At 40.8% G+C, this 17,827-nt stretch overlaps 1 protein-coding gene and 1 non-coding gene across 2 annotated transcripts in view; both read right to left on the bottom strand.

Moving 5' to 3' along the window:
* The window catches only part of DNA2 (DNA replication helicase/nuclease 2), a 53,948-nt gene that overhangs the window by 9,426 nt on the left and 26,695 nt on the right, over positions 1–17,827 (bottom strand). The window contains exons 9-14 of the mRNA XM_075534342.1: positions 16,682–16,876; positions 10,878–11,108; positions 6,713–6,829; positions 6,530–6,639; positions 5,670–5,779; positions 2,044–2,268 (exon numbers count right to left, since the gene is read on the bottom strand). Of these exons, the coding sequence (XP_075390457.1) occupies positions 2,044–2,268; positions 5,670–5,779; positions 6,530–6,639; positions 6,713–6,829; positions 10,878–11,108; positions 16,682–16,876 (988 nt within the window). The remainder of the gene's footprint in view (positions 1–2,043; positions 2,269–5,669; positions 5,780–6,529; positions 6,640–6,712; positions 6,830–10,877; positions 11,109–16,681; positions 16,877–17,827) is intronic.
* LOC142430147 (U1 spliceosomal RNA) lies at positions 7,543–7,706 on the bottom strand. The gene has a single exon (XR_012780612.1). It is a non-coding gene; the product is annotated as a U1 spliceosomal RNA (small nuclear RNA).

Below are 17,827 nucleotides of genomic sequence, written 5' to 3'. Positions count from 1 at the left end.
AGTTCATATATGCACGTTCCAAACAAAATGTACTTAAATACGTCTCTGCAACCAGTCGACGACTGCAGACAAGGTCTCTCATAGTTCGCGCGTCTCAGTCTCCGTAGGGTGGCTTAAAAAGAGGCCACTGAAAACAATGGCCTCCAAGGGGATCTGCTGGGCCATTAAAGCCAAGCAGAGATGAGCACAGGCTGGGGCAGTCATCTTCACAGATGTTTCCAGACATGGGGCAAGCACAGGGCTTATTAAGAGAAAGTTTAAGAAATCTGAAAACTACATTGGTGAGAAAAAGACTAGCAAAGTTGCACTAAGGAATTATTTTTCCACCCAACAATACAACTACTCATTTCTCTGAGGGCCCCAAGGGTTGTCCTATGATAATTTTGATGGAAAAGATTATCCCAGCCATACCCTTGTCCCCCAGAATTTCAAGATAATGCATTTGCTCATTCTTCAAAAGATTGTCAGACCAGATTTTCTTGGGGAAATGTTCCCTACCTCCTCCATCTTACATCCCTGATCTTACCCCTGGAAACTTCTTTCTTTCCCCAAACTCAAAGAACATTCCAAAGGAGCACAATTGCAGCCCCTCAAGAATGACCACACTTTGACCTGGCGCAAACTGACGTGTGCAGATGAAATCACCACGTTCGGAAGTGGAGAGGTTATGCTGAGAAACTAACTTCACACTTGATAGCTTCATTAAAGATAGGTTTCTATGATTTTATAACAATACTTTGGGCTTACCCTCACATTTAGCAATAAAAATAAGTGAATTATTGATACACACAACAACCTGAATCTTTGGCAAATTTTTCTAAGTGAAAAACATCCAGCACAAAGGCTTACATAATTTATTATCCCATATCCATAACATTCTAGAAAGGAAAGCAGTATTTAAAAAGAGAACAGTTTAGTGGTTGCAGGTCAGAGAGGGGTAGACAGGAGAAACAGGTGTGGCTATGAGAGGGCAGTGTGGGGGTTCCCGGTGGCCGCAGAACACACTTGAGCCTAGACCATCAATGTCACTATTGAACTGAAAGATTGAGCTACAGTTTGACAAGATGTTACCATTTGGGGTAAAAGATACTTAGGATTTCTCTGTAAAATTTCTTATAAATGCATACAAATCTACAGCTATCTTAAAATAAAAAGTTTTTAAAAAGTCAATCCACATACATCTCATCCACTTTAAATGTTATCAATAATTGGTATAGATAAAAGGTAGTTAGATGCTTACTAGTATGAGATAAAGTTAAAGTACTAGAATCAAAGGAACAGCCTATTACGTAAGTCTCCCTATTTTAGGTGCAATGCTTTTTTTTTTTTAATGTAACAGTGAGAAATTCCAGAAAAATACCAGTAAGGCTCAAAATGTTTCATGGAAAAAGTGAATTAAAAGATAATATAAATAGTCCAAAAACTTTTTGAAGCTCACTCATATAGACAATTAAAACTAAGATAAACAGTAGGTTCTATAGAAAAACCTAGAAATATTTATTATAATATCACCCAGGTATAATTGCTTCTGATTCAAACTTAATAAAACATTAATAGTATTTAAGGTTATTTGAAACTTTAAGAGGGGAATACTAAATAAAAAACTAGAAACCTCATTTAGCTCACAGAGTAAACCATAAGTTAATAAACGAGTCCTGTGATGAAGGAGTCCTGGTGACATAGTGCGTTTCCACTAAGCTGCTAGAAATACGCTCAGCAGTTTAAACCACCGTGGTGCCAAGGGAGAAAGGAGTGATTTTTCACCATGTGAAGATTTATGCTCTCCGAAACCCACAGGAGCAGTTCTGGGACTTTTAAAAATCATTTTATTAGGGGGTAGCAATTCTCTGTCGAGCAGGGTTATTAGGAGTTGGAATTGACACCATAGCAGTGAGATTTTGTTTTGTTTTGGGTGAGTACTGTGGGACACATGAATTAAAAATTGATAAATCTGGTCATTCTGAATGACTTTCCCTGGGCCTCATTTCTCCTCTCATTCTAGCACTGGAAATGGCTGTATTATTGTAGAACCACTGTACTTACTTGACCATTGTAGAGTTCTTCCAGAAGAGATAAAGATTTAATGGACTTGGATCTGTAAATTTCCTCCTCGGTAAATTTCTGTATATCCGGGTGAACCTTCTGAGTCTGACCCAAGCGCAAAAATCCTACTTTAAATTTTGCTAACTTCAGGAGAATATTGTCAACCGCAGAGTGTGTATAGCTGGTCAACAAAACACTAAAGCCACAGGCATAGAGAATGCGGACCTAATAACGGAAGGGAGAGAGTAAACAGCATTACTTGTTATTCCAGATTATTTTATATACTTATCATCTTCAAAAAGAATTAGAAAAGATGAAGCACATCTAAGAGCTGAGCCAAGTGACCTTTTTTGAGATCATGAAGTCAAAATTATTTTGTGAAACTACATGGCATTATAATTGTGTGCTATTCACAAGGACAAGTACGACATGAGTCCGCTGAGGTAAGCTTTTATAAAGAAAAAGGCAAAAGGGGCACAGGGAAAAGCTACTGTATACAAACATTCCTGGGATGAGGACCAGGTAATATGGCAGGGACCAGACCAAATACAGAGATACACATGATAGGCAACTAAAAAGGAGGTGGGGAAAGGAAAAAAATATATATTAAAAAGAAATGGGTAGCGGGTGCACGGGGCACTAACCCACCAAGGGTGGGCTGTTGTTTATAACTCCACAGGGAAAGAGGGACCAGACTTCAACTCAGTGCTCCAAGATGTGAATACTACATGCTGGGGTGAGGTAGGAAACCAGTGGAGAGGTCTGGGGGGCTGGCCACAATCCCAACTACTAAGTGGACACATGCCCCTCCCCCCAGAAGAATTTATTTCAAATGACGGCACTGAATCTGCAGCTCTGGGAGAGGGACATATCTGACTGGAGCACACAGGAGCAGATGAAGGGGGAGGAGAGAATGGAGCACATCCTGGCCCACCAAACCTTGAGGAAGATGTTCCCAATTAGAGAGGCCAGTTCACACAGAGAACCACATGCCTGGCCCCACTATGAGATATGACGCCCCTCACTGAACACAACTCTATGGGGGATAACACTGGAGACAGTGTGGGAATTGCACCCAATCGGATCCCGCAACACTGAGGTAAAACACTGGGCAGGGGGGGTACAACATAACAGCAAGGGAATGGAGCAGCGAGGTCCCCAGGGAATGCTGAAGGTGGACTTTGGGGCCAGGGTGTGGTACCCCAACAGACTGGCCTGAAAAACACTCCTAAAGGCCAACAAACGATCCTTGAACTAACTACAAGCTTTTCTTTCCTGTTGTGTTTTGTTTTCTTTTTTTGTCATGGGTATGTTGTTGCTGTTGTTGTTTTGTTGTGTATTGTTGCTTGGTATTGCTCTGTCTTGTGTGCATGTTATTATCTCCTCAGGTCTGTCTAAATAAGATAGGCTGGATGAACAGTCTGGAGGAGAAAACAACGAGACCGACAGTTCCGGGTAGACATGGGAGAAGGGGAGGTGGGGGTAAAGGTAGTGGTGGTGTTAACAAACCCAGGGACAAGGGAATAACAAGTGATCCAAATCGATGGTGAGGAGGGTGTGGGAGGCCTGGTAGGGCATGATCAAGGGTAATGTAACCAAGAGGAATTGCTGAAACCATAGTGGGAACAGAGCATGATAGTGGGACAGGAGGAAAGTCAAGGAAAACAGAGGAAAGAGCTGGGAGGCAAAGGACATTTATAGAGGTCTAGATAAAGACATGTACACATGCAAGTAAATTTATATATGAGGATGGGGAAATAGATCTATGTGCCTCTATTTATAGGTTTAGTATTAAGGTAGCAGAAGGACATTGGGCCTCCACTCCCACTCAAGTACTCCCTCAATGCAAGAAGACTTTCTTCTATTAAATTGGCATTCTATGATGCTCACCTTCCCGACACAACCGCTGAAGACAAAGTGGGTGCATAAGCAAATGTGATGAAGAAAGCTAAAGTTGCCCAGATATCAAAAGATATAGCATCGGGGGTCTTAAAGGCTTGAAGGTGAACAAGCGGCCATCTAGCTCAGAAGCAACAAAGCCCACATGAAAGAAGCACACACCAGCCTGTGCGATCACAAGGTGTCAAAGGGATGAGATATCAGGCATCATCAGAACAAAAACTTTTATCATAGTGAATGAGGGGGTAGTGCTGAGTGGAGACCCAAAGTCCATTTGTAGGCGACTGGAGATCCCCTTACAGAAGGGTCTCGGGGAGGAGATGAGCCAGTCAGGGTGTGATGTAGCAATGATGAAAACTACAACTTTCCTCTAGTTCCTAAATGCTTCCTCCCCTCCCCCACACTATTACGATCTCAATTCTACCTTGCAAGTCTGGTTCGACCAGAGGATAGACAGTGGTACAGATAGAAACTGGAAACCCAGGGTGGATGATCCCTTTGGGACCAGTGGTGTGAGTAGCGATACTATGAGGGTAGAGGGAGGGAGAGTTGGAAAGTGGGAACCGATTAGAAGGAACTACATAATGATCTCCCTGGGGTACAGACAACAGAAAAGTGGGTGAAGGGAGACATCGGACAGGTCAAGATAAGACAAAATAATAATTTATAAATTATCAAGGGTTCATGAGGGAAGGGGGAGCGGGGAGGGAGGGGTAAAAATGAGGAGCTGATGCCAGGGACTTAAGTGGAGAGCAAAAGTTTTGAGAATAATGAGGGCAAAGAAAGTATAAAAGTGCTTTACACAATTAATGTACGTATGGATTGTGATAAGTTGTATGAGCCCCTAATAAAACGATTTAAAACATTGTGTCCTATTAATGGTATGTTGGGCCCTGGATGGTGCATAGGCTTTGCATTTGGCTGACACTCAAACACTTGCAGGCTTGAGGCCACCCTGGAAGCAAAGGCCTGATAATCGGCTCCCATAACCCCATGGAGCCCAACTACTCTGTAGCAGGTGGGGTCATTCTGAGTCAGGATGGATGGTACAGGACAACAATACATTAAAATACATTGTTCTAAAAAAACAAACAAACAAACAAACAAACCCAACTCACTGCCATCAGGTCAATCCTGACAGATAAAAACTCTATAGGACAGAGTAAACCTGCCCCTGTGGGTGTCTGAGGCTATAAATATTTACAGGAGTAGAAAGCCTCAACTTTCTCCTGTGAAGTTGCTGATGGTTTCAAACTGCTGACCTTGCCGTTACCAGCCCAATGAGTAACCCACTACGCCACCAGAACTCCAGAATACATTATTAGTGATAACAAAATTGAACATATGTGAACTACCCAAAGTACATGGCACATAGTATTGATAAATATTTCCTACCATCATTTTGATTATTCTAGACTACTAAGAAATATACTGAAATGGGGGGGTGGGAATCCCAAAACAATCTATTTCAACTATAGTCTGTCATTTTTTAAAGGGAAAGAAAAAGGCAAAATGATACACATGCCGTCAATAGAAACAGAACTCACAAAATCCTAAGAAATCAGCAACATGATTATAATTATTTGTGATGCAGCTTTACTTTTTCTCAAGTCATTTAAAAAGTTCATTTGAAATAGACAATTTTAGTATCAGTGTTTTAGACACCAAGCATCTGAGCCAAGAAGCTGATGTGAATACTTAGTATCTAAGTAAAAAAATAAACTTACAAGAGTACATATTGTAGTTGTCTTGCCTGTTCCAGGCATACCCACGATGAGTGTGTAGTCTTTTGAAAGAAGTACCTTTTTCATTGCTTGCCTCTGAGGTTTATTCAAACCTACATTTGAAATTTTAATGGAAACAAACAAACCATGTTAAATTTCAATGTAAATTAACTATAAGGAAAGCAGTCTCTAAACTAGTCATACATCTTTGAAGAGTGAGAAAATGTTGTGGGGACCTAAAAGGAAGGGATTTCAAAAAGTTCATCTAAAAATTCCGTGATCTTTTAATTCCATTTCTCCAGAAACTTTTTTTTGTTTAAATCATTTATTGGGGGCTCATACAACTCTTATCATAATCCATACATACTTCTATTGTGTTAAGCACATTTGTTGCCATCAGCATTCTCAAAACATTTTCTTTCTACTTGGTGTCAGTTCATTTCTTACCCTCCCTCCCTACCCCCTACTCCTCAAGAACCCTTGATAATTTATAAATTATTATTTTTTCATGTCTTAAACTGTCAGATGTCTCCCTTCACTTTTTCTGTTTTCCGTCTCCCAGGGAGGGGGTTGTAGGTAGATCAGTGTGATTAGCTTCCCCTTTCTCCCCCACCTTACCCTTACCCTCCTGGTATCTCTACTCTCATTATTGGCCGAGGGGTTTATCTGTCCTGGATTCCCTGTTTCCAGCTCTGACCTGTACCAGTGTACATGCTCTGGTCTAGCCGGATTTGAAAGGTAGAATTGGGGTCATGATATATCACGGCAAGTCTAATGAATTATTAAAACACCAGACAGTAGTATAATTTAAATTACACACAAAAGCAAGAGAAAGTCCTGGAAACATGCTGGTAACTGCAGACCTTTTAGAATGGAGGCAACTGTATCCTTTGCATCATGTGGGAGAACAGAACTGAGGTATGATGTAAACTGAGGCTCACGAAAGTCAATGATTAAATCCCGAAGTTTTTTGCTAGAAGGAGAAAGACTTTTAGTAATAGTCTTAAAAATCAGGGAGCAATTCAAATCCATTCATTATAACATACCTCACATAAGTGTTTTCCATCAGTCTAGAAAGATTTCCCAGTGGAGTAACTGTATCACAATTCTTTTCTTCTTGGTCTAATCTGAACAAAGTTGATTCTGGAAGTGTCGACAAGTTCCTAAAACAGCAAAACAGATCTACATGAATGCTTTTTATTGAACAATATCAGTTGATCTGTAGAAGAAACATGTTGTCATTTGCTAAAAGAGTAAATGAGCCAGAACAACTACTGAAATGACTACCTGGCCCTAATTCACACGTAGCAACCAAAGACAGCATGAGGCCCCAAACTTAAAACAAACTCACTGCCGATGAGTCAATAACAGCTCATTGTGACCCTATAAAACAGGGCAGAACTGCCCCTGTGGGTGTCTGAGACTGTGATTCTTTATAGGAGTAACAAGCACTGTCTTTTCCCCAAGAAGTGGCTGGTGGTTTCAAACTGCTGACCTTGGGATGGCAGCCCAATGTAAAACCACAACACCACCAGGATTCCTGCATGAGTCCCCAGACCAGTGGAAAAAGAGGGCACAAGGCACCAAGGTCACAGATGATAATAGTCAGGAATCTACATTGATTGGATATTCACTTACCTGGACTTCCTGGTTCTGGACACATTGTGAGCACCCCTTCCTCCCTCCCTCAGTCTGAAGTGCAAGTGTTTTACCAAGGGCCCTCTCCAATCCTCTCTGCTGCGCCTTAAACTCTAGGACTCCCTAGGGTCCCTTCACTGGCCCACTACAGTGCTCATTCTAGTCAAGTTCCTTTTGGTCTCATAATCTCATGTAGTTTAAAATCCTAAATCTACATCTTCAGTCTTTTTTTTTTCTACATGGGAGTGCGCAAACCCAGTCCGCCACTACCACAAATTCTGCAGTCGAGTTTCCCACGTTTGGGGAAATCGCAGGGGTCAGCACATTCGGAGTGCAATGGATAAGCCTCGCCCTGGAAAAACTACCTTTGCGATCATAGTCTCTCCCCTGCCAGGTAAGTCACATGTAAATCCTTGTAATCGGTTCCCTCTTTCCAATCCACTCTCCCTCTACCCTCCCAATATTGCCACTCACACCACTGGTCCTGGAGGGATCATCCGCCCTGGATTCCCTGTGTTACCAGTTCCTATCTGTACCAGTGTCCATCCTCTGGTCTAGCCAGACTTGCAAGGTAGAATTTGGAACATGATAGTGGGGGTGGGGTAGGGCAGGAAACATTTAGGAAATATATGAAAGTTGTATTTTTCATCGTTGCTACATCGCACCTTGACTGACTCATCTCCCCTAGACCCCTCTGCAAGGGGATCTCCAGTGGCCGACAAATGGGCTTTGGGTCTCCACTCTGCACTCCCGCCTCATTCACTATGGTAAGATTATCTCCAGTGGCCAACAAATGGGCTTTGGGTCTCCATTTTGCACTATGGTAAGATTTTTTTGTTCTGGTGATGCCTGATACCTGATCCCTTCAACACCTCATAATTACACAGGCTGATGTGCTTCTTCCATGTGGGCTTTGTTGCTTCTGAGTTAGATGGCCGCTTGTTTACCCTCAAACTTTTAGACCCCAGATGCTATATCTTTTGATAGCCGGGCACCATCAGCTTTCTTCACCACATTTGCTTATTTACCCGCTTTGTCTTCAGCAATTGTGTGGGGAAGATGAGCATCATAGAATGCCAATTTAATAGAAGAAAGTCTTCTTGCATTGAGGGAGTACTTGAGTGGAGGCCCAAAGTCCTTCTGCTACCTTAATACTAAACCTATAGATATATGCACATACATCTATTTCCCCATCCTCATATATAAATGTATTTGCAGATGTACATGTCTTTATCTAGACCTCTATAAATGCCTTTTGCCTCCCAGCTCTTTTCTCTATTTCCCTTGACTTTCCTCGTGTCCCACCATCATGCTGTTCCCACCTGGGTTTCAGCAATACCTCTACATTACATTACCCTTGATCATGCCCAACCAGGCCTCCCACACCCACCTCACCACCAATTTGGATCACTTGATGTTCCCTTGTCCCTGGGTTTGTTAACACCACTTCCTTTCACCCCACCTCCTCCTATCCCATGTCCCCCAGAACTGTCGGTCCCGCTGTTTTCTCCTCCTGATTGTTCATCCAGCCTATCTTATTTAGACAGATCTACAGAGATAATAACATGCACAAAAACAAGACAGAGCAAAACGAAGCAACAATATACAACAAAAACCCACTGACAAAGAACAAAACACAACAGGAAAGAAAAGCTTGTAGTTAGTTCAAGGATCGTTTGTTGGCCTTTAGGTGTGTTTTCCAGTCCAATCTGTTGGGACACCACGCCTTGGCTCCAAAGTCCATCTTCAGCATTCCCTGGGGACCTTACAGCTCCATTCCCTTGCTGTTCCGCTGCACACCCCCAGTGCTTCGCCTCGGTGTGGCGCAATCAGATCGGGCGCAACTCCCACAATTCGGGTGCTGTTCTCCGCAGGGTCATGGGTCAGTGAGGGACGTCATGTCTCATATATAAGACCCTTTCTGACCTAACCTGTCTAATCACACCCTTACTTTTCTTTTATATTCTGAATACTGAATTCCCTTTCCCTTCCCTAAAGACTTCACATTATATTATATTACCCAGCATCCCTTTGCTGAACACATTTCTTCTACACTCTTCTCCCAATGCCTCACCAGGTTCTTTCAAATAGCCGCCCCTGAACAACCTAAGGTTAGGCTGAATGACACACTGTGTTCCCATCAATTAAATCCTCATGATAGATTGAAAATGTGTATGCCTTTGCCCACAAGACTATCAACTCTTCCTTAGGGGTTACATAGAACCTGATACAGGGCACTCAATAAATATCGAAAGGAACTACAGGTATACCTAGTAGGTGACAGGGATGTTGTCCTTATATACCAGCGATCGTATACAAAAAGCAAGACTAGAGTTGGTTATGTCTCAAGTAGGATTTGTGGTTGAATAAGAACAACCGTGGATGTTTTGGTTTTGGTCACCCAGATCACTGACTCCAATGGCTTATGTCCATCCTTTAAGAAAGGGGGACGCATATCTACCCCTACCTGTAAGCAAGCCTGGGTTAACAGAACCCCCTGGATATGCAAATATGGATGCTGGTATACACAGATGTTCACGTCTACTACTCATTCATCTATTTAGGGAACCCTAGGTGATACTGCATTAGGTTACTACTCTTTAGGTGAGCAGTTCAAAACCACTAGCTTCTCCACAAGAGAAAGACAAAGTTTTCTACTCCTATTGAGCGTTACAATCTGGGAGACCCACAGGGGCAGTTCTACACTAAACGGTCACTATGAGTTGGAAAAGACTTGATGGCAGTGAGTTTGTTCTTTCTTTGTTTTTTGGTATTCAAAAATTTACTTAATATTTATTTAAATCTGCTCACTTCTTAAAACTAAGTATACTTTCTATTACACAACTATGAATGGAAAAGGCATTTTCTTTAAATAGAGAGAGGACAGAATGGTCAGTGCCAGAAGTCCCAAGGAGAAAAAGCCTTGTAGTTACCATAATGCAACTATGCTGTCCACCGCAAGACTATGACCATACTAGAAGTTTAGTATATATTAAGGAAGTGTTTTGCACTTTGTCAACTTCTCAACATAATAAACAAATGTAATTACCATGTGACCCAGTAATTCCATTTCCAAACAAGTTTACATAAAATTTGTGCACGTCTGTCTGTTCAGAGCAACATTATTCCTAACAGCCAAAATATGGAAACTACTCAAGTATCTATCAACTGGTGAACAGGTAAGTATAATGTGATGTCCCCATAGAATATATTCTTTATTTAGCAGTAGAAAGAAGTGAAATATTGAAAACATTTAAGTGAAATGAGCCAAACAATAAGGTCATATTAGATTATTCCATTTAGATGCATACCCAAAATGAGTAAAATCATAGAAACAGCATAGATTAGTGGTTGCCTAAGCTTGGGGAAATAGGAGGAAATGGGAAAGGGAGAGCTGTTAAGGGATCTAGGGATTACCTATGCCTGTGGGAGGATAGAAATTGATTGTGGTGACAATACAACGTTGTGCACATACTAAAAGCCACTGAACTGTATTGTTTAAATGGCCATAATAGTTGGTAGGTGAACTATAGATCAATACTGCTATTTTGAGAAAAAAAAATGTGTTATTACCTGTCTAGTAAGCAGGTTACAGTTGTCATGTTAATCTTCTTCACAAATCCTTTAGACACAGCAAAGAGTGTTCTGTCTTCTCCACTTACGACAATTCTGTCACCTGCCATTATATTTGTGATAGGCATGGCGCCATTTTTACGTTGCAAAGTATGTAAATATTGCCCATCACAAACTGTCTTTACATGCTCGGTTCTAACCAGGCTTCCGATGCAGGTGCCTCTCTCCTCCCTGGGAAAGAGAAAAGCTCCCATTTACATTGGACATTGTTTGTGCATTGTTCCACAATTTACTTTGTCATCTCACCCTTGGTACTCTACTCATAACAAGGAGTCATTTCCCACAGCTACACCAAAATATAAAAATACAAAGTGAGGGTGGGGCAGAGTGGGGGGAAAAAAACGGAGGAGCTGATGCCAAGGACTCAAGTAAAAAGAAATTGTTTTAAAATTGTTGATGGCAACATATGTACAAGTGTGCTTAATAGTATTGAATGGATTGTTATAAGATTTATAAAAGCAAAAAAAAAAAAAAGATTTATAAAAGCCCCCCATAAAATGATTGATTAAAAAAAAGTTTCTGATGAGAAAATGAATGGAATGCTGTGGCTCAAATTGGTCCGTGGACCTTCTCTCACCGATTCTCATTAAAAGGAGATTCATTTCTCTACTTCATCACAAGCTCCACTCCTGGGCAGTCATTCGGCTGCCTGGCCAGTCTCCCAACACATGCAAATATGAATGAAAGGCAACAGCACCACAAAAGAGAAAGGCAAGGCTAAGTGAGCATTCCTTCATTAGTGTGAACACAATCTCTCAGCAACAGGCTTCGAGATCAGCAGTAGGGAACGCTCTCACTGCATCCTCAGTCTAGGGTCTGAACACCTGGCACTCGCTTCCTCATTAATGCCCCTCCCTGCTATGCTGCTACATGCAACATTCCAGAAGACGGACCACAATCATCCGTTCCTGGAAATAGCCTACAATCACCCTTGTACTTGAGGGTCTATCTTGTGGAACACTTAATTCTTGGTTGGCAACTTTCTTTTTAAAAAAAATCACTTTATTGGGTGCTCTTACAGCTCTTTTCATAATCCACACATACATCCACATTGTGTCAAGCACATTTGTACATATGTTGCCATCATCATTTTCAAAAGATTTTCTATTTGAGCCCTTGGTAGCAGCTCATTTTTCACCCTCTCCCTCACCCTCCCTCCCTCACGAACCCTTGATAATTTATAAGTTTGGGGTTTTTTTCATGTCTTACACCAACCACTCACCCTTCATCCACTTTTCTGTTGTTCTTCCCCCGGGAGAAGGGTATATGTCAATCATTGTGATCAGTTCCCCCTCTCTCCCTCACCTTCCACTTCCCCTCCTGTGTATCTCTACTCTCATTATTGCCCTGAGGGGTTTATCTGTCCTGGACTCCCTGTGTTTCCAGCTCTGATCTGTGCCAGTGTACATGCTCTGTTCTACCTGGATTTGTAAGGTGGAACTGGGGTAATGATACGGGGGAATAGAAGAATTGAAGAACTAGAGGAAAGTGTTATGTTTTGTCTGTGCTACACTGCACCACAGCTGGGTCGTTTCCTCCTGTGGTCCTTCTGTGAGGGGATGTCCAACTGTCTACAAATGGCCTTTCGGTCTCCATTCCTCCCTCCCTTACATTTACATTGGTATGATTTTTTGTTCTGGGTTTTTTCTTCTTTCTAGGTTACAAACATCTTATACCTTCTTGCCTGCATGGTCTTTGCTGAGAAATCTGAGTTTAGTCTTCATTGGTTTCCCTGTAAGGCAACATTTCATTTTTCCAAATTGGTCTCAAGACTTTTTATCTTTGGTTTTGGAGTCTGACCAAATGTTTTGGCAATAGTCTTTTGGGGGTCTATCATATTTTAGGCTTGTTGAACTTTGTAGATGGTTATTTCTTATCTTCCATATTAGAGAATTTTTCTGCCACATACACTTTTTAAAATTTTTCAAGGCTTCTCATTCTGGAATTCTGAGCATATGTAGATTACTCCAAATAGTGGTACACAATACTCACATAACTCTTCAGCTTACTTCTTTCTTTTTCCTGATGGTTCCAAGATTGACAGCAAGGGATATGTCTCTACTTTGCTGATTCAAATTTCCACTGATTCAATTATATTTTGTCCTTCCAATACGTTATCTGTATCTGAAATTTCAGGGTCGATCTTCTGAATTCCTAGTTGCTGCTTTTGTATAGATCCTAGTTGTCTATTAATTTTGTCATTTTTATACTTCCCATTGGAAAATTCTTCTAAATTTTGTCTGTGTTTTCCTTGATCTCTTAACTCACCATTGCCATTGAATCAATTCTGACTCACTGAAACCCTACACAAGGCTTCCAAAACTGTACATCTGTGCCAGGGCAGATAGTCTCAATGTTCTCCTGGGAAGCAGCTGGTGGATTTGAACCACTGACCCTGCGGTTAGCAGTTCAGCACATTAAAAAAAAAAACTACAGTGCCACCAGGGCTCCTTCTTTTGATCTCTTGGAAGGCCTAAATATCTTTCCAATTCCTTATTGGGTAGTTCTAATACCATTTCTTCCTCAGAGAGGTTTCCAATTATTTCAGTTACTACTTGTTAGGGCCATCTCATCCAGCTTCTGTAGGTGATTTGATGTTGCCTATTGTTCTTGAGGTATCATTTATAAATTATATGAGGGGGTTTCAAAAAGTGCATAGAAATATATTAAAATAGAATGGAATTTTCTCACAAACCTTTTGAAGCACCTGGCTTTATTACATCCTGATATTGCCTTGTTTCAATGGATCCAGACAGACATGCTACTCAGGTGCACTCAGCACCTGTCTCCTGAAGGGTAGGGTAGCAACGGGGTGTGTGATTTCCCGTCTCTGTACTGGTCTTGAGGGGCAGACCAGGGCAGGTCTGGTGGCCTTGGTGTCTGTCATTTGTTCAACCCAATGGCACAGAAGCAGGCAGCGGCACTCATGGGGTGGGTAGGACAGCAGGTGTGGGGTTGTACTTGCTACCTCCACTAGATGACGGGAGTGGTAGCAGATATGTGCTTGGTCACACTATCACCCCTTCTCGTACTTGGGGGGAGGAGTGTGTGTGCAGATGCACACTCACACCCCTTGTCATGAGTAAAGGAAGGGGCAAGCTATGGGTGGGCCAAGGGGGAGAGAGCAGCAGACAAGTATGCACAAGGGTCCTCCACTGAGGCTACCTCTCACCAAACAGAGAAAAGGTGAAGAGAGGGCTAATGGACCAGAGGGCAAAGGGGTGGGCTAAGAAGTCAAGAGTTAGGCCAGGGTGGCCTCCCACCACTCAGTGAGGGGAAGGAGGGTAGTCAAGGCTGGGAGCGGTTGGAGATGCAGGGATGAAAATAAGAGGTTTGTACCTTAGTGTCTCGAATTCAGGACGACAGAGATGGGGGAGGGTGTATTGCTTTGCTAATCACCAGGAGGGGCAGGTGCCCCACTGACAGTGAACAAGAGTGCCTGGGCTTCCTGTTGGCTGCAGCCAGCTATCAGGACCTACTTCACTCTGGTGTGTCTACACAGTGACTTATGTCCTGCTGAGAATTCAGAGAAGTTGCCCTTTGTGTTCCTCATCCGAACTTGATCCTTTCAGTCAGTTTCATCCTCTAATAAATGTCTGCTCTGGTTTTTAATCCTTCATTTGATGATCAGTGCTCCACAATTGTCTTCTGTGTCTATTTCACTTCTTGGGTCGGGACAGTGCGGGGACAGCATGATGCATCTGACTAAGCTGCTGTAATTTGGCAGACCCCTCAGATAACCTTTAAACCTTAAACCAAATATATCTCCTGAAGTCTTCCTAAAAGTGAACAAAAGTTTAACTCAGCTAATAAAAAAGGTCTGCCTTGAGCATTGTACTTTTTTTCTTCTTGTTTTGCATTATATTCTTTTAAGGACTATCTATATGTGATTAAGTTCACAAAAGCCGCTCAAAAGACTAGATAGGAACATTGGGACCACTGAGCTTAAGTTAATAAGGGAAGAACCACCGAGAAGGGAGTTGGAACGTTTGTACTACTTGAAGACTGTACAATAAATGGTATGTGAACTGTTGATTTACATATATTGTTTTTTTTTAAAGATCATTTTATTGGGGGCTCTTACAGCTCTTGTAACAATTCATACATCAATTGTATCAAGCATATTTGTACATAAGTTACCATCGTTATTTTCTAAACGCTTACTTTTTATTTGAATTAGCTCCTCTTTATTCCCCTCCCTGCCCCCTCCCCCAGTCATGACCCCTTGATAAATTATAAATTATTGTTATTTTCATATTATACACTGACTGCTATCTTCCTTCCCCCACGGTTTCTATTGATCTTCCCCCTGAAGGGGTGTGTGTGAATTTATATATTTTTACTATGTATATTTCCATCAACAACAACAAATTTAAAGGGGAAAAAAAGGACAAATTAATGTTTCATTGATCCTAAGAAATAACTATTAAGAATTTACCAAAAAAAAAAAGAATTTACCAAAAAGAAAAAATAGAATATCACAGATCTTCAGAGGATGCTACCATGGAAACTTAACTTACTCACTATGGTTTTGCAATCTGTTTATAATCATTTAAACTTTCTCCACCATTTGATTTCCTTGTATAAAATCTAAGACAAGGGAATAATTCAATTATTCCTCAAGTTATATTATCATCAATAGTCACTAAAAAATGTACTCAATTCTGGAAACAAATCAAACTACATCACCTGGATTGTGCATAATGGAAAATACTTCATGAAGACATACAAAATTATAATTTTACAAATAACTTGCAGAAAGTAGATCTAAGAAAACCAGATGAATCTAGGTAATTTCTATCAAAATTCACTGAATATAAACTTTTTAATGCTAGTATTTAAAAAACAAAGAAAGCCTCATAAATTTTCACCCAATCAATATGCAACAATTCACCTTATATTAGATTGATTTATACTGTTATTGCTTTAAAAGACTTAATACTAATTTTAAAAATAAAATTTCACGATGCATGTTTAAAAAATCACAGCCTTGGAGTCAATGCTAAGTCACAGGGAGTCTATAGGACAAGGTATTTTCCCTGTGTGTTTCTGAGACTAACAGTTTATGGAAGTAGAAATCCCTGTCATTTTTCCAAGGAGTGGCTGGTGGTTTTGAACTGTAAACCTTGAAGATTGTAGCCCAACACATAAACACTATGGCACCAGGGTTTCTTCAATGCATGTTTAACCTATAAAAATAACTAGCAATGATCCTAGCATGTAGTATATTAGAAATGATGATCTACCTAGAAATAGTTCACTGGTCACCATCTGAAGTCTTGAATTATGAAATGGCATGTCATTAACATGCTGAAACCTGGTGCCATCAGGTTAATTCAGACTCGGGGCAACAATGTGTTACACAGTAAAACGAGCTCCACAGGATTTTCTTGGCTGTAATCTTTTTTTTTTAAATCATTTTAATAGGGGCTCATACAATTCTTATCACAGTCCATACATACATCAATTATGTAAAGCACATTTGTACATTCATTGCCCTCATCATTCTCAAAACATTTGCTCTCCAGGCTGTAATCTTTATAGAAAAAGATTGGAAGGGCTTTTCCCTACAATGATGAGGGCTGGATTCGAGCTACCAACCTTTCAGTTATAAGTAGTCGTAACTGTTTACACCACCCAAAGACTTCTTTAACATTCTATATAGCCTGTGTCAAGAATTGCAAATGCCATTCCACCCACTATCACAAATTACTAAGTTTCACTGTATGAAATGGACCACTTACATTTCTGAAGCCGGCAGTAGCCATATATTTTGGTAATTCTTTTGGCTATCTTTTGATTGTGTTTCCAGGGTTACCATTAGACACCACAGGCTGAAATACTCCAGGTGTTTCTGTGTCAGATGCTGGGTGACTTCTGTTATTTGGGGCAGCACGCCGCTTGGGACGGAACAGCCATCCATCTGTTGTTCACACGCTCTAAATGCAAAGCTCCAGGTTACAGACGTGTGTGAAACATTTCAATAGCTGGCAATGAAATGAGGTATTTCAAAAATAAATGCACACATAGCTTGGTCATACGTGATAGAACCATGGTCTCTAGTTGCAAAAGCAATTTCAACATTCTACAAATTATGCTCTTTACAAAGAATATAAAATACACAAGAACCTGAATACTGCATTATTTTGCCTACAAGAAGTATGCCAAACCACCACCACCACCACTAAATTTGGCATACTTTTATCTCCATTCCTATTTATAAGTTTATTTTTTCCTACAATTGCATTTCTCAAAATCACAATATTTGTACTACTAGTTCTGCACCATAAGGCATAAAAATATGGCAAGTCAATTGTGTCAAATTTTACTTCTCATACAGTAAAGCATTTTTATCTAAGACAATATGAGATAGCATATAAAGCACTGAGATTAATACAGAAGGTTTTAAAGACATGTACCTGTCCTATAAAAGGCCAAACTTCCGGGAAATCAAGCTTCTGCAACGAAGGGCTCTTTTGATATATTTTGAATGCCACTCTAGGTGATCTTACAAGATTAATGTGAGGACCATAGAGAGCATTATAGCTGTAACTTTGTATTAAAGCATAAATAAAAAGTACGTGGTGTGAATCTTACACAGATTAGAACTTTGGTTCTGATTTTACCTTGATTCCTAGTTAACATTTCCATAACCTTTGCGTGCTGCAGACACTTCCACAGCCCTAGGAAGGCATGACTGATGAGACGGAGCCAGTGAACCTTCCACTCATAAATAAGCCCTACCGAAGCAGAAAGGCCCACTGGTCATATCAAACCATTCCATCTAGAAGAACCAATGTCTCTACATCTAACAAAAAGGAATCTGAAATTAAAATAAAGCCCCTAATCAAACTCTACCATCCAGTTGATTCTGACTCATACTGATCTCA

Source organism: Tenrec ecaudatus, chromosome 16 (assembly GCF_050624435.1).
Source record: "Tenrec ecaudatus isolate mTenEca1 chromosome 16, mTenEca1.hap1, whole genome shotgun sequence".
NCBI lineage: Eukaryota > Metazoa > Chordata > Mammalia > Afrosoricida > Tenrecidae > Tenrec > Tenrec ecaudatus.
This window is presented reverse-complemented; position numbering and strand designations above follow the sequence as displayed.